Source organism: Corvus hawaiiensis, chromosome Z (genome assembly GCF_020740725.1).
Source record: "Corvus hawaiiensis isolate bCorHaw1 chromosome Z, bCorHaw1.pri.cur, whole genome shotgun sequence".
NCBI classification, from domain to species: domain Eukaryota; kingdom Metazoa; phylum Chordata; class Aves; order Passeriformes; family Corvidae; genus Corvus; species Corvus hawaiiensis.
This window is the reverse complement of record NC_063255.1, coordinates 29,687,567-29,715,117: the sequence shown is the minus strand read 5'-3', so window position 1 is coordinate 29,715,117 and position 27,551 is coordinate 29,687,567. Positions and strand designations below refer to the sequence as shown.

Sequence of the window (27,551 nt, the reverse complement as noted above, 5' to 3'; positions counted from 1 at the left end):
TTTGCTCAGAGTGAAGAAGGAAAGTTAAAGCACAAAAAGTATAGCTCTTGCCTATGTGTTGCAGCTTATAAATATATACCTGGAGAGTCAGTTGTTAAAAACTAGCCAAAATCTCACACTTCATTTACACCTTAATGATAAAAACTACCATTCCACATTCTTCTATCAAAGAACTGGTAAGTGCCCTGGTAAGTGATTCAGTAGTGTATGTAATTATTTGTTAATTGAATACGTTTTCACCTTTTAATAAAAAGATTAATTGATTACTTCCTCATGCTTTTGAGACAGCCACATTCTGATACCATTATAAAGCAGTTTCCCAGATCATAGGAAATACTCGTTCATATGAGTTTCAGCTTCCCAAATCTTGGGCCTCTGACTCTTAAGAGGGGAAGGACTATTAGATCAATACAAAAGAAAGGCATTTCAAAAGCACAGGCTGTGTTGAAAAGAAAGGCAGGACAGGCCAATGAAACTTCACTCAACCTGCTCCTCTGCTTGACTGCCTTTAGGGTAAAGAGGTTTTTCCTCAGACCCAGCCTGAGCACCTAGTTTCAAGTTCTGCCCTTTGCCTCTCGTCCTCACAGTCTTAAATTGTAACCCCTCTTCCCACGTGTCTCAAGTGGATGAACAGCAGGAGGGGGCTGGGGGAGCAAAGTCTCTCCCGCTTTAAGTACAGATCAGGTTAATGATCACCCGAAGAACTTGAACATACTTAAAGTCTATGGAGCCCAATGAGATGCATCCCAGAATCCTGAGGGAACCAGCTGATGTAGTTGCCAAACCACTCTCCATGACATTTGAAAAGTTGTGGCTGTCAGGTGAAGTCCCAGGTGACTGGAAAAGGGAAAACATTGTACCCATCTTTAAAAAGGGTAGAAAGGAGGAGCCTGGGAACAACTGACCTGTCAGCCTCCCCTCTGTGCCTGGGAAGATCATGGAATAGATCCTGCTGGAAGCTGTGCTAAGGCCCTTGGAGGACAGGGATTTGATTTGGGACAGCCAGCATGGCTTTACCAAGGGCAAGTCCTGCCTGACCAACCTGCAGGCCAGGCCTTCTATGATGGAGTGACTCCACTAGTGGACAAGGGAAGGGCAGCAGATGTCATTTATGAGGACTTTGACATTGTCCCCCACAACATCCTTCTCTCTAAATTGGAGAGAGATGGATTTGCTGGGTGAGCTGTTACACGGATAAGAAATCAGTGGCATCCAGAGGGTAGCGGTCAACAACTCTGAGTCGCAATCAGTGGGACACCAGTGACCAGCAGTGTCCCTCAGGGGCCTGTATTGGGACCAGTGTCACCTTGATTAATGACATAGGTAAAAGGGTTGAGTGCACCCTTATTGAGTTTGCAGATGACACCAAACTGAGCGGTGCTGTTGACACTCCTGAAGGACAGGATGCCAACCAGAAGCACCCGGACAAGCTCGAGAAGCGGGCCCATAGGAATCTCATGAGGTTTAACAAGACCAAGTGCAAGGTGCTGCTCCTGGGTCAGGACAACCCCCAATATCAGCACATCTGGGGATGAATAGATGGAGAGCAGCCCTGTGAGAAGGCCCTGGGGGTGCTGGGGGATGAGAGGCTGGACATGACCCAGCCATGGGCACTCACAGCCCAGAGAGCCAAACGTGCCCTGGGCTGCATCCAAAGCAGCGTGGGCAGCAGGGGAGGGAGGGGATTCTGCCCCTCTGCTCTGCTCTGGTGAGACCCCACCTGGAACACTGCATCCAGCTCTGGGGTCCCAGCACAGGAAGGACAGGGACCTGTTGGAGTGAGTCCAGAGGAGGCCGCCAGTATGATTAGGGGGAGGGAGAACCTCTCCTACAAGGAAAGGCAGAGAGAATTGGAATTTTCCAGCCTGGAGAACAGAAGGCACTTAATTGTAGCCTTCAAGAACCTGAGGGAACCCTACAAGACAGCTGGAGAGGGACTTCTTAAAGACCCTCTCCAGGCACTTCAAGAACAAATAAAGGCGTGTATTGACATAACAAGGAGGGAATGAAAGAGAGTGGGTTTAGATTGGATATTAGGAAAAAATTCTTTTCTGTGAGGGTGATGAGGCACTGGAAAAAGTCACCCAGAGATGCTGGGGATGCCCCAGCCCTGCAAGTGTTCCTGGTCAGTCTGGATGAGACTTTGTGCAAACTGGTCTAATGGAATGTGTCTCTGCACATGGCAGAAGAGTTAGATGATCTTTAAGTTCCTTCCAACCCAAACCAACCCTTTGATTCTATGACATGATTCATTTCTCCTGTCTGTTCAGATCCCTATGGATGGCAGTGTAATGACTGTTCCCTCAGCTTGGTGTCATGTGCAAGCTTGACATCACTTGACGATACTGCTCTCTGTGACCTTCTCAGGTTCTAGATAGACATCCTCAATGCCCAGGTCCCAGGAGAGACCCCTGTAACATTCCTCCAGGCGGAATTCAAGTATGACCCATTAACCCCTACCTGCTGAGCTCAACCATACAACTAGTTTTTTACCCATCTACTTGTCCACCCATGCTGAACCATAACGTTCCACTTTGGATACAAAAACATTATGGGAGACCAAGTCATAAACCTTGTTGAAGTCAAGGTTACACTGGTGTCCCCTCCTGCACACATCTACACATTTGTCATAGTAAGCCAACAAGTTGACCAGGCACCACTGACCATTGTCAAATCCAATATTGGCTGTTCCTCACCGTCTTCTCCTCCATGTGCCCAGAAATATGTTCCAAGAGGACTTGTCCTATGATTTTTGCAAAGACCAGAGCAAGGCTGAGTTTGAGGAAGTTGGGACCTATCACTATGTGCTTTGGCTGATTCATTGTCTTCAGCAGGCACACACCTTGAAACAAAGGGATTTCACGTTGCTTCCCTCTTCCCTATCCTCCCTGTATATCTGGGACTTCATACAGCTCTGTGGTATCCTAGATATGTTTTCTAAATCATGTTTGTAAAAGCAATTAGAAGTATTTCAAAGCTTACGCATGTAACTACTCACTCTTTCTCCCACCATAAAAAATCATATTATGCTTTCTTTGGTCTCTTAATTATTTCTACTGTTTCTCCTTGAGAAGGCCAAATCCTTCTGATCATAACTACATTAATATTCACAACATGGAAAGGAGATGTAATGTAAGAGTAGTAGAAACTAGAACATGCTAAGAAATTTTAGAACTTTGCTGTTGGTCTACAGGACAAGAGGATTTATTACACAAGGGATTTATTACACCAGGTTATAACACCCTTCACCAAAATACAGATAAATCAGAGCCAGGAACAAAAATTTTAACTACTCTTTTCTTGTCTCTCATGGCTTAATGAAGGTACCTGGATGTTGTTTTGAACAGCTCAGTGGAGATTCTCAGTACAAAGCTGAGATTAAGGACCCAGTCAGACAAGTTGAGATGTGGACAGCATACATCTATATACACAAAATCCGAAGTCATAGCCTCCTTTCTTGTCCCAGCCTACTCCATCCATAATACTTTACCCAATGTAATAAGTCAAAGAAACAGAGGCATTCCAGAGACTAGCAACATGGAAACATCCAGGTGTGTAAACATTTTCCAAACTAGCAACAAGAAGGTTAAGTGAACAGAGGAAAAAAAACCCCTGTGTTACAGAAGAGGGAGGCTGCTTGGCAGAATCCGTTTTCTGATGAAGTCAGAGATGTTGACTGTAGAAAGCAAAACCTACAGCAAATCGTCTTCTTCTGCCAATGCGTCATCACAAATCTTCCTGAGGTGGAGCTTTGTGCGCTCTAAAATGGTACGATGATGGGATAGCAAAACCTTCCCGATTAATGTCACGGCAAGAAACTGGAGGTCTTTCCTCTGAGTCCAGAGAATGGCAATGAAGCTGACGAAGGGGCTGGAGCACAAGTCTTACAAGGAGACGCCGAGGGAGCTGTGGTTGTTTAGCCTGGAGAAAAGGAGGCTCAAGGGTGACATTATCACTCTCTACAACTCCCTGACAGGAGGTTGTAGCCGGCTGGGCGTCGGTCTCTTCTCCGAGGCAGCTAGAGACAGGAGAGAGGACATGATCTCAAGCTGCGCCAGGGGAGGTTTAGGATGGACACCAGGAGAAGTTTCTCCACAGAACGCGTGGTTAGACACTGGGCCGGGCTGCCCGGGGAGGCGGTGAGGCCGGCGCCGCCGGAGGTGCTGAAGGACAGGCCGGGCGCGGCGCTGAGGGCGCGGCCAGCAGGGGGCAGCGCGCGCCGCCCGCCGGGCGCTGCCGCGGCACCGCCCCCGCCCGCCCCCGCCACCGCCCCGGGGCGGAAGCGCGGGCGAGCGAGCGGCGGCCGGCGCGGAGCGCGCGGAGCGGGCGCCCGGCGGGAATGGCGGACGGGGCGCGCTCGCTGCGCGGCGGCGGTGGCGGGAGCGGGAGCGGCGGCGGCAGCCCGGCCTCCAGCCCGGTGCTGGGCGGGCGGGGCCGCGCCGCGGCGGGGGGCGGCAGCCCACCGGGCCACGCGTTCCGCAGGGTGACCCTGACCAAGCCCACCTTCTGCCACTACTGCACCGACTTCATCTGGGGGCTGGCCGGCTACCAGTGCGAGGGTAAGGGGCTGCCGGGGCGGCGGCAGCGGGCGTGCGGGACCTGCCGGGGACGCGTCCGGGGCGAGGCGGGGAGGGGGAGGAAAAATTGCCTAAACCCACTACTGATAAAAACTCTGTTCATAATTAGTATCAACAAACTATAGGACTAAAATCTAATGCTAAAATCTAATGCAGGGCCACAATACTAAAACACAATACTGAAATACAGTAATAAAAATAGTGCATTCTATCCCAAAAAGAAGTATCTAAGGGTAGTAATAAAAATTCTAATAATAGTAACAAAAATTCTAATAATAATAGTCATAAACTGCAACAAAAATTCTAATAATAATAGTTGTAAACTGCAAAATCAAGTCTGAAAACAACAGTAGTACTGAAAATTTTGCTGTTATTAAAAATGGTAGGAATAAATTCTATTCACGATAATAGTAATAGTTTCTAACAAAAATAACAAAAAATCAGAGGTGTGTCACTCCTCACTCCTGTGTGGTGACATGGATGTGTGCTGTGATCCAGCAATGCTCCAGCGCATGCTGGGGTAAACACGCTGTGAGCCACCAAGCACCTCAGCAGCTCACAGTGAATCCATCCCAGGGGCACCCTTACCTGCTGAAATGCCTGATAGCATGGAGAATCTGAGACCTGTGTGGAGTTTGAACCTTTTAAACCTTGGCTCATGCCAGGAAGGGGAGAAGGAATCGCTGGGTTTCCTTGCCTTGCGGCAGCTGAGGTTCTTGAAAGGGACAAAATTGTGACCTGTTCTGATGCAGCAAAATCCAGTGGTGTCATAGGAAGAAGAGTGGATCTCTGTGTCCCTCTTTAAAGGAAAACAAACACATCACCACCAACAACAAAAACCCAAACAGAACAGCACAAAACATGATGTCTTCATGAGCATATGCAGTCCAGCTGGTTTGAGTTGCAGCTCCAAGGCCAGGTCTGAAGAGTCAGGTTGTACAAAACCCTCATTGTTTTGGTGGGTGTCAAACAAGGCTGTAGGCGTAGAACAAGTACCCTGCCGTTCTTGAAATAGCTCCTGCCTTTTGTCATTGCCATGGGTAAAGAGGGTGCAGGATTAAGATAGGTGGAAGTCATGTTCCTGTGTGGTGCAAAGCAAGTCTTGCGAGGAGGGCTTTATATTTGCTTAAAAGTTTTCTGAGAGAAGTGTTGTTCTGTCTGTGTAGTGTAAAGTCACTGCTTATCCTAATAAGCAAAAAAGCTGGAAACTCAAAGGATGATTTCTTTCATTGTGAAAATGAAATGTGCAGAGCCAGTCTTCTATGGTCTCTTCTATCACTGACTTAAAAAATGGCAAATTTTTGGAGTCATAAAACTGGGTGTTCAGGTGCCAGTTTGGCAGTTAAAGATCTGAACAGTTTTGGTAATGCTAACAGGTAGAAAAACGTGAAAGGAGCAGAATGTCCAGAATGTCTCACTTTTTTTTTTCTCCACTCACATATTACATATTGCAGGTAGTGTATTGCTGCAAGTTGCATTTAGGATTTTTTCCTAGTTTTCCACTGAGAATTTTTGTTCTGGAACTGTTTCCCTTGGCTTTTCCAGCAGAATTCTGGATAAGCATCCTTAGCACCACTGTTTAATGACCATGTGCTGATGAGGCACTTTCAAGCTACATGGTTAAAATATCTCTTTTAAATCTACATCTGAAAACTCCACCCCAAGCAAGTCACCTCTGTGAGGGGTAATATGAGAGAGAGGAAATACTCTTAGTTTTCATTAGCTCTAACATTCTCTGCTCAGAGTGTGTAGGGAAACCCTGTAATGGCACCTGCACATCAGTGTCTCCAGTGGGTGAAGAACTGATTTTTTTTTTGTTTGCTTTTTTGTTTTTTGTCCTTTTGTCTGTTTTCAGCCAGCTATGCTTAGAGTCATGTTTGTCTTTCCAACAACTTACTGCTAAACAACAAATCTCAAAACCACCTGATGGGTCATTTGCTCACAGTGTCTGCTTCTGACAAGTTCCAAGTTATTTAATAATTGCTAATATGATTTCTTAAATGGTATTTTAAGTAAATTCCATTTAATAGTTGTGTCGTTGTCACATTTACCGTAACTAATGGAGTTTGATCATTGCACTTTAGAAAGTGGTAGAAGGAGTGCCAGGCTATTAAAACAACAAAGTAACCCACCTAGCTATTAGTGAAGGAAACATTTGCTGTAGAGTTGAAAAACATGATAGATAATTGCTACCTCCTTTTTCTTCTCTGCAGAGTCTAGGTTTGCAGGTGTAATTGCAGCTATCTTTGGACTATTTTTGATAAACCACCTACAGGCTTCAACATGAAGGCATCGAGGAGCCTTTCTCTAAGTGGATTTGCAGTGGTTCCAGATCTGTGGGTTCAGATGTTCAGTCTCCTGATGCTGTTTGTGTTGACGTTTCCTGAAGCTGGTTCTTACCAAAACAGAAAGCTTCCATACTTTGAAGGGAACCAAGCATGCTGATGATGTGACTCCACCAGTTATTGAAAGGAAAGAAGAAAAATAAAAGAAACAAACTGGAAAAGCCCACCTCTTATCTGTCATTAGTTTGAGTAAATGACCTGGGTTTGTGTTTTAATAGCGATTGCCCTTTAGACCCTTGAAGAATGGCATTTTCTATGTGTGAATGATCAAGTTTGTGGAGTTTTTCTATAAACTTATCAGATACTCAGGAGACTGGCACGTGCCCATGTGGCTTACATAGCTGTGTAGCAAAAGTACAAGAAAATACAACAAATTCTCAAAACATTCCTGATAGTGCAGGCCAAGATGGTCCTTAGCTTTTCTTCTGTGAATTCCTAAAAATACACAGGAGGGGTGCTCTGATGCTCTCCGTGGAAGGTACAAAGTGTCCTGCATCTAATCTGTTTAAAAGTAAGATACTGTTTCCCACTCCTGTTCAGGGCCACACCACTGTCACCAGCACTTTGTATGGGATTGAAGGTACTCCAGGGGAGAATTGCAGCTCTCTTGCGTAGATTGGCAAGGTATTTTTACAAGTGAAACTTTACAGGGAAGGCAGTAGTCTTCCTGTGTGGATTAGGTGTCCAGTTGGATCTGAAGATGTCACTGTATTAAGTTTCTGTGCGCATATTTATTGTAATATCAGTCAACCAGGCTTGCATCTGTGGTTTATTCACATGTCCTCCCCACCCCAACAAATTTGTTTTCTGCAAACCTTTCATAAATAACTATTTTTCTTATCACTTTACTGATTGTGGCTGTGACTTCCTTTGATAAGTGTGTGTGTATGTGTGACAGAATAAGTGATGCTTGACTTGTAGCATGAAAAGCTGCTCTCTTATATTGCTCTTGCTTTCCTAAGCATGGTCATTTCAGGTTTGAGTGGGTTTAAATTTCCTCAGGCTTGGCAAAGAGGAGGCAGTGTAAGTGACTGAGGTTTTGTGCACACGTGTATGGATCTTAAAAACGAAAAATACTAGATATATGAAGTCTGTATAAGAAGTAAAGAGAGAGCTCTTACTGGTAGTTCACAGAAGGACCAATTTCATACGCTAAAACATAGCAGATATTTTATACTGGAGCTGGGATTAGTTTTAGTCACCAATAAATAAATTTCTTTTCACAGTGCTTTTATTTTACATAAAACACTTCAAGGAAAAAAAAAGTTGGAAGAATCGTGAATCTGTACATTTTTGGGGGCTACAAATATTTCCAGTTCTATAAAACTTTCTAACCTAAAGTCAGTTTGGTTTATTTTAGCCAAAGATAAAATATAGGGGATTTAAATTATAAGCAGGTTTGCTGGCAAATTTACAATTGTTTAACCATTTTAGGTTTTTTATATCTATATATTTCATTAGAATATTTACGGGAAACTGCAGTCAAGGACTTCTTGATATGTTTTGTGTCTGTTTCTACTAGGGAAATGCTGTTTGGGCAGGTAGGGCACCTGTCTTGATATGAAGGCCCTAAGTCAAGTACTGTTTTGGGAAACAGCATCCTTGTTTTCTGTTTTTGTTTTGGGGGTTGGAGAGGAGTTGGGAGGGGGGACAATTTTTTTTAAGGCTTCTAAGCAGGACCTCCAAACTTATTCCAAGATGTACAAAGCTTTGTTTCTCTTAATCTGATTTAGATGTTAGCTGACAACACCACAGCTTTTCCAGAATAAAATGTAAACTGGATCTGACCTGTATTTATGCCGTAAATCTCAGATTTGGCAAGAGAGCCAGAAAGCTGCTGTGATTTATAGGCATGTCCCAGATAAGGACAAGCCATGTTGTTCCTTGTTGATTTAGAAGAGCTTGGAGATGTTCAGACAGCATTTGCAGCAGTCTTCAGATGCATATTTTGGACACACTTCGAATGCAGTCTATTACATTAAAAGGCTGTTCTAAGAAAATAGAGTCAGATAGGGAAGGTGTGTTAAAGCTGGGAGTTTGTTGAGATATGGAAGTAGTAGCAGGGAATAAGGGGGCAAGGGGCAATCTCCTTGAACTCTCATCCTTTCTAGTTCTGTTTTTGAGACAGACATCTGAAACATCCTTGACCCTACAGGTTTCATTCAGATCTGTTTTGAAGGAAGTGGGTGATGTATGAGATTCCCCCCAAAGTCTTAATGCTTGCAGTTCAAAAGGAAAAACATATTCTTCCTTCTTGTGATGAGCTTCTCTTGCTTTTGGTACATTTTGAACTAAAAATAAAAGCTGCAAGAAGGTAAAACCACAGTACAATTTTGCTTCTATCCTCCAATCAGTTTGAATTTTCAAGACTTTGCTTGCTTTATTCTTCAGTGGTTTTCTTGTGGGTGGTGGGGCCTTTCCGTGCAACAACAAGATGTTTGGTGCTGTAATGTTTAAGTGAATTTTGCTACATTTAGAGCTTAGACGGAGCAAACAAAGACTGTCAAAAAAGAAAAAAAAAGCCAAACAAACACACACACCAAAAAAATTCCACAAAATAAAACCTTACACAGCAACTTTGCTCAGTTCTGGTTAAGCTGATATACATGTTGAGAAAAATGTTTGGAGCATTGACTGACATATTGAAAAATGCAATTTACTGGTCTGGATTTGAAGGATAATCTGTTATGTACTGAAGAGAATTTATGCTTTTCTTTTCCCTGCCTCCTTCTGGCAGAGCCTCAGAGGAAAATATCACTGTCACCATCAGTGATGCAGAGAAAAGGACAGCAAGCTTTGTGAGAATGCACACAGCTTTTGTAGCTGGAAGCTATAGTTTGTGTTGATAGCATTAGCCCAGATTTCAGTCCAGAAACTCAATTAGGTAGTAAATAACTTACTGCAGAAAGTGCTAAAGCCTGTAATCCAATACCAAGCCATGCACAGCACTTTCATATATCATCTGTGTTACTGCCTCAGTCTGACTCGTTGAGCAGTGACAAAAGCAGTAAGGAAGGTGCTCATCATGGTGTGAAGTGGCTGTGGCTGGTGCTCTGCACGTTCTCTTTCTGGATGATCATTCATCAAATATACCTTAGACATAACATTCAGGTGTTTCTCAGCCGTCTTCAAGGATAGTACCCTGGGGTCCTTTTAATCTTGCATAAAATTTTTTGGTCTTCCTCTGGTAAGTTTCCCACAGATAATAGTTCTTGCAGTCCTATGCTACAGGTCTGAAAAGATTTAATTCTTTCTTGAAGTTTTGTAGGAGATAAATGCCTGACTAGTTATTCCTTTGTGGTACACAAAAGACAGTAAAGTCTAAGGCTTTCCCCGTAAAACATGTCCTCAGTACTGTACTGAGCCTTTTAACAGCATTTTCTTCAAAACTTGTGCAGTATTTCAGTCAGAAGTGACCTCAGTACTTAATGAGTGGAGAAGCACTTGCTTGTTCCAGTGATGTCTATGTGCACTTGTGGGGTGCTAATGCAGTTCCTGCTTCAGGTTTGCTTTCTTTTTGGAAACTAGTACATTTTGATAACACCTCCCCTTGCTCTAGAGATGGCATGCATTCCTTCTTTATAGATGTGGAAGTCTGTATTAACATGGGCTCCAGTGCACATCTCTGTGTGATTACTCAGTCTTCCTTCAGTTTAGTGTTCAGCAGTTTTTCGTAGTGGTGATGTTACTTGTATTTCGATGTTTTCCCAACAACGTTGGTTAATACCCTGGGGTTTTCCATGTGAAATAATCCACCCCATTAAGCAATCACTTTCCATTGACAATTGCTTTACAGCAGGGTCCGTGCTATGTTCAATGGGCATTAATTACTCAATTGTAATTGTAACTCAAGGTGGGGCCTCCTTCTTTTACTGCCAGAGGGAATGGCGTGCGAGGTTTTTAGTTTCCATTCTCTGGGTAGTTTGTAACAAATGTTTCTATTGATTCCACCCACCACCACCCATACTCGGAATCCAGGAATAAGGAGTTTTGCTTCATTTTTTTTTTTGGTGGGTTCCCTCTGGGCATGGTGCCTTTAATGGTTTTTCCTTTTTGATTACATGCTGTTTATAACTCGTCCATAAAGTTGCTTTGCTTCTTTGTATTCCATAGAAAGCCGGTTCTCATCCTGATTTTGGAGCACCCTTCTCAGGTGGCAGCTCTGAATTTTCTTTGAACCAGGCTGTCCCTGCATGACATTTGCTTTTTGGTTATGTCACTAGTTTCTTCCAGAAGTGTTTCTAACTCTGCATTTCTTTAGCTCAAGCTGACTTCCTTCTGGGCTACTTGTTGCTCAATTAGATCCATCCCAAGCTGGCTCATGACAGCACCTTTGGTGAAACTGCTTTTGCAACACCTGCAGAAGACAGGTGACTAATTTACTTGAATATGTTTAATTTGACTCGGCTCCAGTGGGGAAAGAGCAGGTTGTATGTATTATATATACACCTTTCTAAAGGATTAAACAATACATGCTGATCAACTCCTGTTCTTTTTGCATTTCCCGCCCCACCCCAGCCTTTTGATTTAATGGTAACTTTCACTTTGCGAGAAGCCTGTTAGGAAATGCTTCCAAGCAGAGAGCACGTGTATATGTCACAGTGTGATAAGGAATATGCTGGAAGCGCACTTATTTTTTTTTCTAAGTGTGCTACCACAGTAGTCTTCCTTTTAAGCCATATTGCTGCCCACTCTTGTCTCACTTGTGGAAGTTTGTTATTCAGTAGAGTACAGTCAACCCCTCATTTCACTTCCTGTTCTTACTTAAGTATTTTTTTTTGCTTGACTCTAGAAGAATGGGGGTGGGAGTGTGTGTTTCTATTCATACATATATATTCACATATATTTATGTGACTTTGTTGCTTTTTTTCCTGTTTAAAATTGAGTATCAGTGATTTATTTGGAAATATGTTTAGGGTTATTAATGTAATGTGCTGGTATCACACCAGTTGTATGATATAATTGTCGTGGCACTTACTATTGTAAAAATAACGTTGTTTAAGATCTAAAACAACTAACAGGATAAACAATGCTGTATTTAAGCACAATTTAATCCATCCCTGATGGTTTTACATACACAATAGTGCTAGAGAGATTCTGAATATTTGGCTAAACAGGTTTTCTTCTAAGAAATTATTGAATTATTTGAACTTCAGGTGTTAAAATAGGAGCATTGTATTGTTCTGCAGGGTAAGTTAGGTTATGGTGGGTAGGAAATTGGACATCCAGTTGAAGTGCAAGAATGCATAGAAAAAAATCTCAGTTCCTCATTGCTTTTCCTTCTGCTTGGCAGATTGTGTCACTTTTTAGTCTCTTGGTTTGTCATGCTATAATTCAGGAAATGACTCCTTCCTTTTTGTTCAATACTTTCTCTGCAGAATGTGAAAATAGTAACTGGTACACCTTGTTAACCAGTGAACATAAGAAATAATCCACTAACCAGTTCCTTAACTGGTTCCAGTAAAAATACTTCCTGAGTGCTGAACCCATTATGTGGCTGGGATCTTCATAAATACAAGGAAATTGGTAAGATTCCTCTAAACATGAAGATGGCATGAGGGAAGGTTCTGAACATAAAGTGAAAAAGCTAATCCTATTTGAGACCATGGATGCTTTCTTTCAGAATAAAAAAGGCTTTTTGTGAGATGACAGATTTTCTTCAGAATCTAATTAGGATGGCAGAGTGAGTGTAAATCATCACACATACAAATTTGCATGAGAAACTGATAAGGACGAGCAGTCCTGGGATGTATCTGCTATAAAAAGAATCCCTTAGAATTGAAACAAAGATATGGGCTGAGCAAGAACCTAGGAAAAACTGCTTTTTCCCATTCAACCTCTTCTCGAAACAGTGTGATACAGAGTACTGAAAAAACTGATTTAAAAATTTTTGGAGAGTCACAAATACATAATTTAAAACTCTCAAGACACTTTACAAAGTTGTTGCCCAGATTCTGGGTGGATGCTGTTGGGTGTCCCAGTGGCATAGTCTTGTGCTGGAACAGTTGTGCCTGGCAGGTGTGCACGTGAGCTGTAAGCACAGTGTCTGCCCTTACTGTTGACAATTGTCACTGGTAGTAATAGAGGCCCTTCCAAAAAGCAGTCATGATCCCTTTATCCTAGAAGGGGTTGTAAATGGTGCTTTGCAATTATGTTTGATGTTCCAACTGTCTGTCTGGATGCTGGGCAGACTTAATTCTGTAAACAGAAGATGCTGAGTGAGAAGCTGAGCATGTGATCCAAAATGAGGAGGTGTGAAAGAAGAGATATAACCTTAAAAACAAAAACAATTTTAGATTCCTGTTTCTATTTCTGTGCAGAAATCAAATACAGACTTACAGCTTGTATTTTCTCTTGTGAAGAAGTTACCTAACAGCAGCTGGGACTATTAGGCCTTGCTAGGCAAATTAATTAAAAAAAAATAAGCTAAAGAAGAAGGTAAAAAAGTACTATCATGTTCAAAATGCTCTACAAAACAGCCAAATATCATTGTGTTAATTTTGGTTTTGACCTCTGTTATTCTGTTCTTACTACATTTTCTTTGCTCCAGAATAGCTCCTGTTTGGCAAATGCCTAGAGATTTCTTGACACTATTGTATTTTTCATTCAAGCACTTTTTCTTCAGGTGAACATATAGATTATTTGAAAATGAACCCGTAAGATAATGGAGATATATTTCTTCGGGTTTTCTTTCTCACTTTTACTTTTGCTCAGTGTAACTTTTCTCTTAAATATGTTGTCGTGGGAAATCTTAAGAACCTTTCAGCATTTGTTGATAATTCATGTGTATGAATTAATAGCTGATAATGCTACATAGTAAATTAAGATCAACTGCTACAAGAACTTTCTCTGTCTGATCAGTTGAGAAGACCACGTCAAACAACATTAAACTGAAATGAATATATAAACCTTGATATAATTTCCCTCTTTGGGAAAGATTTATAGTTTTTCAGGGATAGGTTTTGAATTTTACTGTTTATGAACAGAGTTATTTTGTCTTGGAAGTAGTGGTGTATTTACCAATGGTATATGTAACTTGCACTGCAGGCTTCTAATCTCCAGATAGATGTAAACACTCATCTTCTATGAATTTTGTATGATCTTAGACATGTGAAAGAGACCGTTGCTTTAATTCAGGATAAATATAGTCTTCAATCTCATCAATGACTCAAGCGTAAGTGGTGGAACTAAAACCCTCACACTTTTTTAACAGGAATCTTTCTAAAATGCTTGAAGTGAATAAAATTAAGAATCAGGATTTTTAAAAAAATCATGAAGATCAGCACTTTGTTTTCTAGCCTTTCTGGAAATAGTGCCTTGTGAGTGTTTTGTTTTCCTGATTCACCACTGTGTGAATCATTTGCCTTTACTTTCCTGACCATGTCAATCGCTTTGCAGTAACCACACTGAAGAAAATACTGAATGTACTTGCCCAGTTGGCACAGGTTTCTGTCTCTTTGTTTTCTGCATTTTTAAAAAATCTCTATTCTTTCCAGGTCTGGGGTTTTTTCACTCAAATCCTATAGTTTTATATGCTTCCAAGTGTGATGCAACTTGGAAATGAAGCCCTATAGGAATCACAAAAAAAGGTTGCTGTGGTAGCTCTGGAGTGTCTTGGGTTTTTCCTTGTTTTGTGTTGCTAGGAAGTGTTGAGATGCCTTAGATAATCCAGAGATTACCCAAGTTAAAAGTGGAAAAAAAATATTTTGGGGTTGCACAGATTAATAATTGGACCTACGTTTTAGTTATATCCGACTTTTCTTTAAAAATTATAACTGTACTGTGGAGGTATGTGGGTGCTACTGTAGCTAAGCTTAGCAGGGATTTTTGTTCTAGTATCTTCAGGATTTTTTATTATATTTTTATGTTCTGTTTTCACTTTTTAAAGGGTAGAAGAGGGATTGCAAACCTCCTGTCTACTGGTTATATCACTGGGTGGAAAATACTAGGTTTATGTGAAATGCTGCTTGGCTTGCCTTGGTCCATTCAACATCTTATGTGTGTTTTGGAGGAAAGTCTGGGTTTCCTGCACTGCTAAGAGCACAGAGCGAACTCACTGAGCCCCTGTGTGCATGGGATACGCATGGGGTTTACTTTGTGTGATATACCCTATAGGTGCAGAACTGGTCTGTATTACAGCTGGTCTGGAGCCTGTAATGCTGAGAATGTCTCCAAGTCTTCGGGTATTGTGAGAGTGTCCAGGCAACTGTGTCAATATCACATTTTTCTGCCAAAATTCCGTCACAGCTTATGAAGTCCTACTGTGCATTAAGACCAGCTAAGATCCACCCTGTTTATTTAAGTGTAATTCAAATTCTTCTTTTTCAAAGTTGAAGAAGTGCTACTGTTATTTCCCTTTGCTACGTGTGAAGGCATTTTGGCATAGGTATGTCTAACATAGCAGAAGTGTTAACAGGACTGTTTTTTCATAGGAGACATCTGTGTTGTTATTGAAGGATGACGCTGCCATGGTGGTGTGGATTTACTGTGCTGTACTGGCTAACGAGAGGGTTAGAGTTAGGCCACATGTGTGAGGGCTGGCACCCTGCAGTGTTCATGCAGGGTGCCTAGGCATGATAACCTCATGAAGTCAGCAAGTCTGAGGGCAAGGTGGTGCGAGTGGGTAGGGGCAATCCCAGGCATGAGTACGGACTGGGAGAAGAAGTCATTTGATTGCAGCCCTGTGGTGAAGGACTTGTGGGTTGTCATGGATGAAAAGCTGGACTCAAGCTGGCAATGCCAGAAACCAAGCACATCCTGGGCTGCATACAAAACAGTGTGGCCAGCAGGTCAAGGTAGGTGATTGTGTCCCTTTACTCTGCCCCTGTGGGGCTCCACCTGGAACACTCCATCCAGTTTGCAGTTCTCAGCACAAGAAAGACTTGAACGTCTTAAAGCGTGTCCAGAGGAAGATCAGAGGGATGGAGTACCTCTTCAATAAAGACAGACGGAAAGCTGGGGTTGTTCAGCCTGGAGAAGAGAAGGCTTCCAGTAGTTTAAGACGGAGTTATAAAAATGAGGAACAGGGACTTTTTATATGGGCAGGTAGTGACAAGACAAGAGACAAAGGTTTTAAACTGAAAGAGAACATCTTTAGATTAGATGTTAGGAAGAATTTCTTTGCTCAGAGGCTGGAACAGGTGGCCCAGAGAAACTGTGAATGCCTCATTCCTGAAGATGTTCAAGGCCAGGTTGAATGGTGTGCTGAGCAACCTGGTGTGGTGAATGCCAGGATGAGCTGAAACTATATGATTTTCAAGGTCCCTTTCAGCCCTAACCATTCTATGATTCCATTATGAAGTTTTTGTTGCAAGGATGCTTGCAGTAAATGTCAAAGTGTTTTAGTGCATTTTCCTTTAAATTGAGGGCTGGATCAGTCTTCCTTGTAGTTTTTGTTGTGCTGTTCTGAATGCTGTAAGCTGTATCTCTTTGTTTGACCAGTAGCTGTAAGTCAGCTGGACGGTGCTGATAAACAATTGACAAAGTTTCTCTTTGTAAGGCATCACCCTAAAAACAGTGACTTGGAGAAGCTGTTGCAGCCAACAGCTGCAAGGAGCTAAGCATTTCTGACACGGGTGTACATACCGTGCAGTAGGTGGTTCTGGGGTCCAGCTGGATCTTTCTTGTTGCTCTTCTGGTTTTAACCATTTCATGTTTCTCTGCCCCTCCTGTCCAATTTCATTTACACGTGCTGCCAAGCTGGCACATCTCTGCTCCAGCCACTGGCATTCAGTTGATTGCATGGGCAGTCTGTAGCAGAAGACAAAAGAGGCACCAGCTTAAGACAGAGCCAGGACAAATTGCTGATTGCTGAATGATCTTCAAGAGGCTTGTAGTGGTATCTGGTACTTGATTTTCTTATCACCATGGCATCTTGCTGAAATTATGGGTTGGGTGTCATTGGAAGACCTTCTCGTTTGGAGGTTGTTAGGATCTATAGCCTTTCACTGCATATGCAGGGAGTGTGATCAGAGGTTTTTCTGTCAGCCTTCAAACTGGCTCGACCCTTTCTGTCTGTGTAAAGGCTGCAGTCTGGAAAACCTGGGAAAAAGCTGCAACTGTGTTAAATGGTCTTGCATCTGGCTTGTGTGGGCAACCTTCATCCTTTAGCCTGTACAAAAGAGCAGCTGGAGTGCTTAATTGTTTGCCCTCAGACAGATTTCTGTGGTTCAGAGACAATTTCATTTTGGACTCTTGCCTCCAGCATCCCTAAATACCGCTGATAGTCCCTATGATTGGGAGCCCGTGGTTCCTCCATGCTGGGAGAAAAGTCACAGCCAATGGTCTGTTGCTGTTACATTGTTGGTGGCAAAAGCTGTGTCCCTCCAGGCTCCCTGTGCAACTTCACACTGTTAGTGGGAGGCCTCTTCCTCTGAAGGAACTCTTTTTTTGCAATTGTCAGGAGATGAGTTGCTGAACTCTCCTGTGATGTTGTAGTCCTCTTGGAGATTTTTTGTTTTCCATCAGTGAACCAGAGCCTTGTCCCAGGGCACTGTCCTATCTTTGGCCTAATCTTCAAGAAAAGAGAAGGTGTTGGTGCTTTCTGGATGTGAATGAGAGTTTGACACTAGTCATCTTCCATCTCTCTAAAGAAGAAAACACTCTTAATATTGGAGACCTGTTCAGTACTAAAACTGCATGCCTCTGAAATTCTGTGTTCACCTTAATTTCACTGGTGGGAAGTCTGATCCAGCTGTCTTTCAAGAGGGAAAAAGTAAAGTCCATGCAGAACTCACCTTTCTCATAAAACTTCACAGAACAGAATGACAGAATAGTTTGGGCTGGAAGTGCCCTTAAGGGTTATCTAGCCCAACACGCCACTCCCACACACCCCCTGCAATAAGCAGGGACATCCTCAACTAGATCAGGTTGCTCAAAGCCCTCTTCAACCTGACACTGAGTGTTCCCAGAGATGGGGCATCTACCAGCTATCTGGACAACCTGTGCCAGTGTTTCACCACCCCTACCATACCAGATGTCTTCCTTATATCCAGTTCAAATCTACCCTCTTCTAGTTTGAAGGTATTACCCCTTGTGCTATTGCAATGGGCCCTGATATCTTTCCTGTAAGCCCCATTTAAGTATTAAAAGGCTGCGGTTAAGATCTCCCTGTAGCCTTCTCTTTCCAGGCTCAACAATTCCAAGTCTCTCAGCCTCTCATAGGAGAGGTGCTCCAGCCATCTGATAATTTCTATGGCCCTTCCTTGGACCTGCTCAAATGTATCCATTCTTTCCTGTGCTGAGGATCTCAGACCTGGATGCAGTGTTCCAGGTGGGGTCTCATGAGAGCAGAGTAAAGATGCGGAATCACCTCCTTTGACCTGCTGGCCGTGCTTCCTCAGCTTTTTATCCACCAGCATCCCCAAGTCCTTCTCAGCAGTGCTGCTCCCTTTCTGTTCACACCCCAGTCTATATTCAGCTGGGCCGTATCCTTACTGGCCATACTGTATGGATTGGAAAGAGAGTGGAATGGAGATGGCTGCAGTATAACTGCCCTGTGCAGTGGTTTTCTCCTTGGAGTGCAAAGCCTTGGTGGAACTGAGCACACAGCGTAGGTGCCTTTGTCTCCAGCTGTTGGTGCTCTGGCTTTGCTTGCTTAGCAGGATCTAAGAAACCTGCTCTGGGTGAAGTCAGGAGATGGGAGGATGGAGAGAATTCCGTTTTGGCTGGTGAGGTCCTTCAGTTCATTTGTCAGTACTCGTTTTACTGTACCAAGAAGATGGAGAAGCAAGATGCCTTGTTGTAGGCTTCAGAATATTTACAGCCTTAGGGATGAGAGAGTGAGAAGCACTTCAGTAGCCCGGGTGCTTTGCGAGGCTAGTACAATTCAAGCAAAGCCACTATAATCAAATGATTGACAGTTCAAGTGTATCATTGAACTTATTTGACCGTTTTCTTAATAAGTAGCTTGTCTTATTTTCACTTGTCTTGTTACTTTGTTATTTTCTACCAGCATATATGAAATGTAAATGAATAGGAATTCAGGTGTGCTGCCTTGAAATTATAGAGCTTAGATGCTACAAAAACATTTCTTTGGAGTATCTATACCTATAAAGAGAAGGTGTTCTTGTGCAGACAATTCTGGAAATATAAAGTGCAAGGCAATTCACACTGAGTGGAGGCAAACTGCTTCTTTATCAGATAGGGTATATACTGGTATCTCCATTTAAACCAGAAGCGGGTGTGACTGGTTAGTTGACAAGACCAGAGAATCCTGGAGAGAGAAAAGAGCTGTTGAATACAAGTGATGTGTAAGGATACTCACTAAGTATCTGGAAAATCTTAACAAGGTTTTCATTTCTTTTGGATTTTCTGAGGAAGAGTATTTACAGTGTGGTTTCATTGAACTGTAAGACAAGCAAAAGCCTGAAGTTTCTCACCACAGTGAGAAAGGAGGGTCTTTTTAACGCCTGACTTCTTAAAGCTTTCAGAGATTTTTCCATTCCTGTCTCACCATTGTTTGAAATGTTCTGGGAAGACCAAAGCTTCTAGTGACAGCTTTCCTGGTGACATTTAGAAGCATTGCACAACAGACTTCTATACTTAAACTCAGCTGTGGTTTTGTCTGAGAGAGGACACCAATATTGCATACAGGTCTTTGCATGTTTCTGCTGAATTGGGAAATAAGCTGGCAAAGTCCATGTACTGCATCCAGCATTCCTTTCAGTGAACAGTCACAGTATTCAGACTGGCCTGTGGTCACAGTCGTAAATGAGAAAGTTAAATGCATCTACGTTGGCAAGCTGCTACAATGAAAAAGGAGCTCAAAGCTGTGCAACAAATGTAAAATTAAGTCCCACAAACTTCCAGCAAAAAGAAAGTGTTGCTTTTAAGTTACTCATGAAAATAGTGACTACTCCACCAGCTTGAATGATCCTGTCTGCATAAGCAGTCTGATAAGTTTTATGTAATTTAAGAACACTGTGATAGAAAAATAAAAGTATTTTTCTCCAGTCTGTGACTAATTAGCCCATGGGCGTTTTCTGAAAGCTATTGTCTTTTAACTGTCAATGGATCTCTTCAGTGAATGCAAAGGCAGTCCTGCTAAACAAAATAAGCCTGTTTGCACACTAAGGACAACTTCAGAAGGGAGTGATAAAGCCCCTGAAGGACAGAGACAGATTAAACCTGTGTTTTGGCTTGTGTTATGTCAGGCACATGCTATGGAAGAGCAGGGAGAGCAGAGGAAGTAACCTACTTAGTTTTGACCAAAACAAAACTTTGTTTTGAAAGAGTTAGATTGGCTTAGGCTGAATTGTCTTGGTGCTGATATGCCCTTTAAGTCCCACTGATTCATTGTTTGGAAAGTAGAGACTGTTATTGTTGTCTTGCATAACAGCTTTGAAGCTTTGGTTTACTCCCTGGCTTTGCTAGATTTCTTGTTTGTTTTCTTCTGTCTGTCTACAGGCAGTTGTCCTTCCTCCTTCCGTCTTTTAGGCATGCTGCAGTAGCTGTGGCTCCTGCAGTGGCCATCTTTGCCTTTGTGTGTATGGGGGACTTCTATTAACTAATCTGAGCAAGCTGATTCTTCCCTGTTCAGCACTTCTGTACCCGTCTTCCGTCCCCAAGCACTCGTCAACAGCCTCTTTATATAAACCATTTCTGCAATTTCATGACTGTGAGTCCTGGCAGAACCGAGGTGGAAGCTATGACATCTCTGTGAATGACGGCAAACAAAATGGGAATTTTGGAAGCCCTTCCAGGTCCTGGAGTAAAGCAGCTTGGTTTGGTGTTCCACCAGAAGGCAGAGTTCTGCTATGTTTCAGGGCAACCCGGGGGATATTAGCTGGACTGAACAAGTATTGACATCTTCTTCCTGAATAAGTGGGGCAATAAGAGAGCACCTTGTTTTCTCATATTCTAGCAGTGATTGACAGTGCTCTTTAAAAAAGCTGTTTTTTCAGTTGCTGAGCACTATCTTGTTTTGTTTCAGGTTTTGTTTTCTCAGTGAGGGGAGGGATGAGAATAACCACTTGAAAGACTGTAGTGTAGGCAAATTCAAATACTTCCTCTTGTTCCAGATTGTTGAATGCCTTATATAAGTTGGTGACATATGGAACAAAGATTCGTAATAATTGCATCTTTAAGGGGACTATTATGTTGCTAGAAGTACTGATGGCTGTCTGTTCAAGGCACTAAGTTTTACAGAAAGCCTGGTAATGTTTTGAGGGCTTCATTTTACCCCTAATTCATTCTTTCGGCTTGATAAAAACAAGACGTGTGCTACATGATCAAATTTATAATCTGGTATATTGAGTTGAAGTTAAAGAACCTTGGCTTCGGTAAATTATTATGCTTTAGCGAACTGAAAGTAGTCGTGCTGATTTACAGCATGTGGGAATCTGACCCTAACTCTTCAGACTGCATAGTTAGATGTAGCTGTAGTGCACTCTTAACGGTAATGCTCTCTTTACTGGAGCTACTGAAAATGAAAATTAATGGAGGTATTGAAAAGGAATTCAGTAGTCTCTGCTGGAATGAATTACCCCACTGGAGTAAATGGTAAGAACCATTATTCTCTCTGTAGTACCTGTTGCATTTAAAACATAGCCTTGCTTGCTATGAAGCACAAGGCTTGAAACTGCACTTCTCGTCCTTCTGCCCCGAGGAAACTGCTGCTAAACTTCATTTGTTGCAGAGGTTGCTGGTTTGTTGCACCAGGCGAGTGGTAAAGTAAAAAGTGCCTATGCTCTCACCTTCCCAAGGGGTGCACTGAATTCCAACGGTTCTCTGGGGAAACAAAAACAAAGTCCTACTCTTGGTGCTTGTCACCCTGGAGCCATGACACATTTGGCTCTTGGAATCATCTACTAGCAGTGCAGGCTCTGGCCAAAGCTACCACAAGGTACATGTCTTTTTGCCACCTGTGGGAAGCTGGACTTCTTGTGTGCACCTTCTGGACTTCTTGTGTACCCTCTTGTGGCAGTCAGAGTTTGGGGCAATTGTGGCTTGTTGCAGTCTCATTGCAGCTAAGTCTGGATATGTGTGGTGGGAAGTGTTAAGGGGCGTGGTCCTGTCTTTTCAGAGATCTGCCAGTCTTTGATTGGCAGAAAATGTTGCTCCTTGCGGCTGCTGGGACTTGTTCAGGTGAAAAAAGAAGGATGTGACTACAGATGAGTTTCATTTGATGTGTGAAATACAGTAAAGGGTTGAAGGTTGTCATGTGAAAAAGGAGAATAGAGATTCTTGGGGTGTGGAAGTCTACTTGTGAGTACAGAGACACACTTCAGAGTAGGAGTTAACTTACACTTTAGATACCTGATGAGGACTTTGTCCGTGTTTCTCCATCCTTTGCTTCATCCTTTTTTTAAAGATAACCTTTCTGAAATGATGTGTTTAGATAGAGATAATCTATAACACTTGGAGACACCTGTTATTGAAAAAAACCAAACTGTTCAGTATTTAATTGGGTAGAAACTTTATTTTATTTCATCCTATAAAATTTTTGTGTGCTTAAGAAAATATATACAACATTCCCCTGGCCATCCAAGCCTAGTGCCAGAGTTAGTTGGTAACCCTAACCACAACCTTTTCTTAGCCTTGCTTTTCTGAGCATCTTAGTAGAAGACAGATGTAAACAAAGATATTGTGCATGGAAGGTTCCCACTGGAACTGAAAGTTGGCATTCACAACGTGTGAAATGCTAAAATAAAAACACACTGACTACTTGCCTGGATCTGGGTGTCAGATAAAAGCGATAGAGGGAAACAATGAACTCAGTCAATGCTGCACATGGATATGTGGCAGTGTGGGGGATTGTGCTACACAACTCTTCCATTAACAGTCCACAACCTCCTCTGCAAAGGCCAGTAGTGAGATGAGAGCTCACGCTGACACCAGCTGCTGAGGATTACAGAAGAATATTTCAACCTATCATTTTATTGCTCGGGGTGGTTGAATGTAAAGTGGTGGATGTGAAGGGCAGGAAAAGTACTCTTACAAGCTGCTGAGTCTTTAGTCAGCTACAGATAGGCAGGAAAGGATCTTGGAGCTGTAATGGTGCATCCAGGGAAATATGTGCCCATTGTGTAATTGTCAAAAAAAGGCAACTTGAATGCTAGACTTTATTAGGAAAAGCCACCTCTGTGCCACAATATAAAATCAGTGTGCAGGTTCTCTGTGCAATGGCTGAGCTGCTGCTGAGTCCATAGGTGTCTGATGCAGCATTAGATCTTGAACATGGCGTTCTCCTTTATCTATTTTTTTTAGTTCCCTTGTAATTCTTTCATGTAATCTGTGTGCATTTATGGGGCTTTTTGTAGAGGTTTTCCATTTATATAATACTCCTACATATATCAGGCCATCCGTTCTAGTAAACTCTCCAAGACAGGGACTTCTTCCAAGTCTTACATTTAACAAGATGCCTCAGAGAATTACTACACTTAATTTAGTTGTATTTATATTCACATTAATAAGCTGGATATGTTCTTTAATGCATTGCACTTAAATTTTTCCAGAAATGAAAGATTTACTATGCTCTCATAGCTGGGAAAAAGAATTCTGAGTTTCTAAGCCATTTGTGACTGATTTAATGGCTTGTTTCAAAAGCAAGAATAAGCCCTTTAGTCAACTAGGTCATTCAGAAATCTGTAACCTTTGTTGAAAGATTAGAAGAAACTTTGGCAGGCACTTGCTGGGAGTTGAAGTTGGTGAAAGTGAGCAGAATGCAAACGAGTTACGGCAGTCACAAATAATGTCAAACGAAATGAAATTATTATTTGCCAAGTTGTCCAGGCAATACTGAGGAGTTGTGGTGTTGTCATTTTATGTCAGAATAGGACACTTTCCCTGTGCTGGCTCTGTGATAGGCAATACCAGTTGGCCAAAGGAGTGTGTTGTTTCCTGGGAGTTACTGGAGCTTGCTGTGTGCCAGTGTGCACAAGGTGTGCTTGGAGAGAGCGCTTGGCTGCAGGACTCGCCTCTACTTCAGGTGCAGGAGCTGCTTCTTTTCGGGAGTCCTCAATGTGACCTGTGGCAATGATAATGTTGGTGGCTCCCATGTGAGTAGCACGGCACAAGCTGCAAAACCCAAGAGTGTTGGCACCCTGCACTGAGGGCAGCAGGAAGGGATTGTTGCAAGAAGCAGATTGTTACTGATGCTTGTAGTGCTGGAGCAAGTTAATTTTGAGATCTAGAAACCTGAGGCAGAGGGGCAGGAGGTGACTGGCAGGAAAACAATCCAGACAACAGAGAGTTGGAGGAGGAATTGGAAGTCGCTTTGCAGGTGCTTTTGTTAAGTTCAAAGTGAGTGCTCGCTGTGAGTAGATCTACAGTAAGTCTTGTATTAAACTGGTCACACCTCCAGGAGAGTATCAAATCCATTTTGTTCTTGTGTTGATATTCCCTTATCCTCCCTGGAGAGCAATTTGATAGTTCTACTTATAAAAATGTTTAGCAAATGAAAAGTTAGACTTCATTGCTAAGGATAAAAGAAAAAATTAGATAAAACACAACATGTTAAAAAGAAATGTACAAATAAATTTCTAGACTTTTGCTGAGGACTGAGTGGTCTTTTCAAAGAGGGGAGAAAATTATGTGTTATAGCTGGTATTTCATGAGCAATTCTTACCCAGACACTGTTTGCATGGGACACCAGTACATAGCTGGAGTCTCTACAGGGCATAATCCACTTTTTTCTTCTTCGTACTTTTGGATTCTGCTTTGAAATCTGTCTTGAGGACAGAGAGAAAAACATATATGTGGAAAAAGTGTGACATATTGGAGGGTATAAATAGCCCTCATTTTTCTAGGGAATGTTACACAGCTCATGAGTTACAGTGATTCCCAGCTTTTATGTCCTGCCTTCCTGGGGAGGGCTGGAGCGAGATGTTTTCTGTTTCTTTTCAAGTGTATGTTGGAGAGCTACTTGGCTGTATGTTCCATGAGTTGCCATATGTACACATTGCCTTTATCTTTATTAAAACACCAAGTCAAACAGGATGTGGTAGGAAAAGTGGCCCAGGCTTTTGGGCAGAGACTGCTGTAAAGCCAGATCTTCTGCTCCGTGTGGACAGGGAGCAGCACTGTGATGACACATGGCTTCTTGTTGAGCAGTGGCAATATCTAATTTTTCACAAGAAGGAAGTAATTACTGAGTAGCAGAAGGCCTCAAGGTAAACTTGTCAAATATGATTGGTGCTGTATGCCTGACCAGGTGCTTGGAGAGACCATGTAAAGCCCCCTAAACCTTTAAGTAAATGTTTTGTACAGTGTCTGAAAGCTGCAATTGAAATTGCTTTGTTGTTGTTGACTTACACAACCCATAGATGTTTCTGCTTGTAGCTCATCACTGAGTTTGTATGGATCAAGAAATCCTCATCCTTTAAAGAGAACAGCCTGTCCTCTTCTTCTAAGTGCTTTTTCCCCAGAATTTTGAATTTCATCTACTGAAACTTTACACACAGTGTCTTCTGGCTTGTTTCTCCTAACAAAAGGTCACCCTTTAAAACCTACGAAAGCTCTCCTAGCTCTCAGAACTTAGGACTTAATTAAGTCTCTCTGGGACTATTGATACGAGTGTAGGATTCTGCCACCCCCCCTAATACTGTTAATGTTTCGGTTTCCTGCCATTTTGGGTTTATTTCTTTCTGTGTGGAATGTGCAAAATAAAAACAAAATGGTGACTTGTAGAAGTAATTTCACCTCCTCAGGAATGTGACAAGCAGAGGAGGAGTTGTGTGAGTAGCTCCTGAAAAACGTGTGAAAATCTTCCACTGTGAGTGTTACTGTCTATGTTTGGGCACTGCTTATCTCCCGCTGTTTGTCTCCTGATATTCCTTAATTTGATTATTTGCAAATGCTTCAATTTTCTGGCTGACATTTTAGGAAATTAATTCTTTTCTGTCTTGTCTTCTTCTGTATGCGCTTAAACAATTAAAACCTTTATGCACCTTCCTATTTTGCTCCTTGTCTGGAACATTCATTCACTGTTTGGTTTTACTGCTTTTCTGAAGTTGCTGATTTAGTGTATTTTTCTGTGTCATGAGATGTTTCCTTAGCTGAACGATATGTTACTGTCTTCATGCTGGACCATGTTTTGCTGGGCTTGTCACTGCAAAGAGAAAATTGTGGTATCGTGTAGTGACTTGGGTTCTCTAAATAAGTAGAGAACATCTCTCAAGGTCCATGGAGGGAGCATCCCTTCCATCAACTGGTTCTTTGAATTCCCTGAGGTGTTTGTGTAGGGCTCAGTTAACTTGTGCATTGAGTTTGTGTGCGCTTAAATCTAATAGCCACTTGGAGAGAGTAGTCTTGCAGACTTCAGTTGCCTGCTGCATATTGCAGATCATAAAATTCCTGTGATCAATTTGCAGCACCATGCTCTCTGCTTTCCTTTCTAGCCAGCCTGCTTCTGAACTAGAAAAATGAGGGAAAACAGTGTTCTTTCAGTGAATTTCATTAGTCATTGCTGGTTCCTCCTTGGCTAGCTCTCACCTCTTTATGAAGTTCTTGACATCTGCCTGTTTATATTTGAAGCTTCATACTCTGCTTTTCATGGGCCAGAGCCATGAGAACCTTTGTCATGATGCTTCTGCATTCAGAGGGCATTTCCCCTCACCCAGCCAGGTCAGATAAGCTTTGGGCACCACTCTGAGACAGTGACGAGGTCACCTGAACAAGTGTCTGAGGCAGGTGTCTTCAGGGTGTGAGTGGCAAATTTCAGATTATAGGTGGTAATGGGCAGGTAGCCTTTGACCCTTTTCTCCTGTAGATTCTGCAGACCTGCTCTCATAGCAAGCGGGTGACCTCCTAAGGGCATCAGTAGAAATATTGTCTGAGACCTAAGGAGAGAGCACGTTTAGTTATGCTGTCACTGTATTACTGCTATGTCCGTGTTGAGATAACACATCAGTGATGAGGATCCACCAGTTCTCTGTGTGGAGTCATACCTGTTTTCTGGAGCAGGAGATGCATCTTTCCTCTGCCTGAGCAATGACTTTGCTTACTTTGGTCTCCTCTGTGCTGATAGGCTGTGTGCTCCTTCCCACCATAAAGATCACCTCCAAATCTGTTGAGCATCTGCATTTGCAGCTGTAAGAATCCACTTTATCATCCTTTCTTTGACTGTTTCCTTCCCAGATCTGCCCTATTTAGTTGTCAACAGCCATAAACCTTAGAGATAAACGTAACATTTCATAGGACCCAGCAGAAGATTTGGGTCTGCTCCTTCCTACTTTATTTCATCAGTGCGGTAATCATTCTGGGTTCAGAGATGGATGATGAATAACACAGTTTGTACACACTAGTGACTTGCAGTGCTTCTTTTTCTGACTTGCAGATTAATTTAAAAACCTACTAAATTAATTTAAAGTTCCTACTGCTCATACGAAGATAAATGCCAGTGGCAAAGGTGTCATCCTTTTTCGACTGCCAGAAGGAAAATTTACTTTGCATGTGCTGGCAATAAGCCATTTAGAGAAGTGGACCTGGATTTTATTGCTTCAGTTGGCATGGAAGAAGCAGTGTTGCACAATCAGAAGTCAATGAGCTGGAGAAGGGGGAGGAGAGGAAATTGACTGCTTTTTGTGGCACTAGTGCATACAGTCGGTGGCAACAATGGACTGAAGATGGGAAGTTTGAAGCACTTGAGGGTGTTGTCAGATATTTGTGAAACTTAGGAAGTGGTACA

The 27,551-nt window shown here is 42.4% G+C and overlaps 1 protein-coding gene across 1 annotated transcript in view; it reads left to right on the top strand.

Annotated features, from left to right (window-relative positions):
- Positions 1 to 4,339: 4,339 nt before the first annotated feature.
- Positions 4,340 to 27,551, top strand: part of DGKQ (diacylglycerol kinase theta) — a 97,942-nt gene continuing 74,730 nt past the window's right edge. Inside the window, exon 1 of the mRNA XM_048292392.1 lies at positions 4,340 to 4,559. Coding sequence (XP_048148349.1) covers positions 4,340 to 4,559 — 220 coding nt within the window. The remainder of the gene's footprint in view (positions 4,560 to 27,551) is intronic.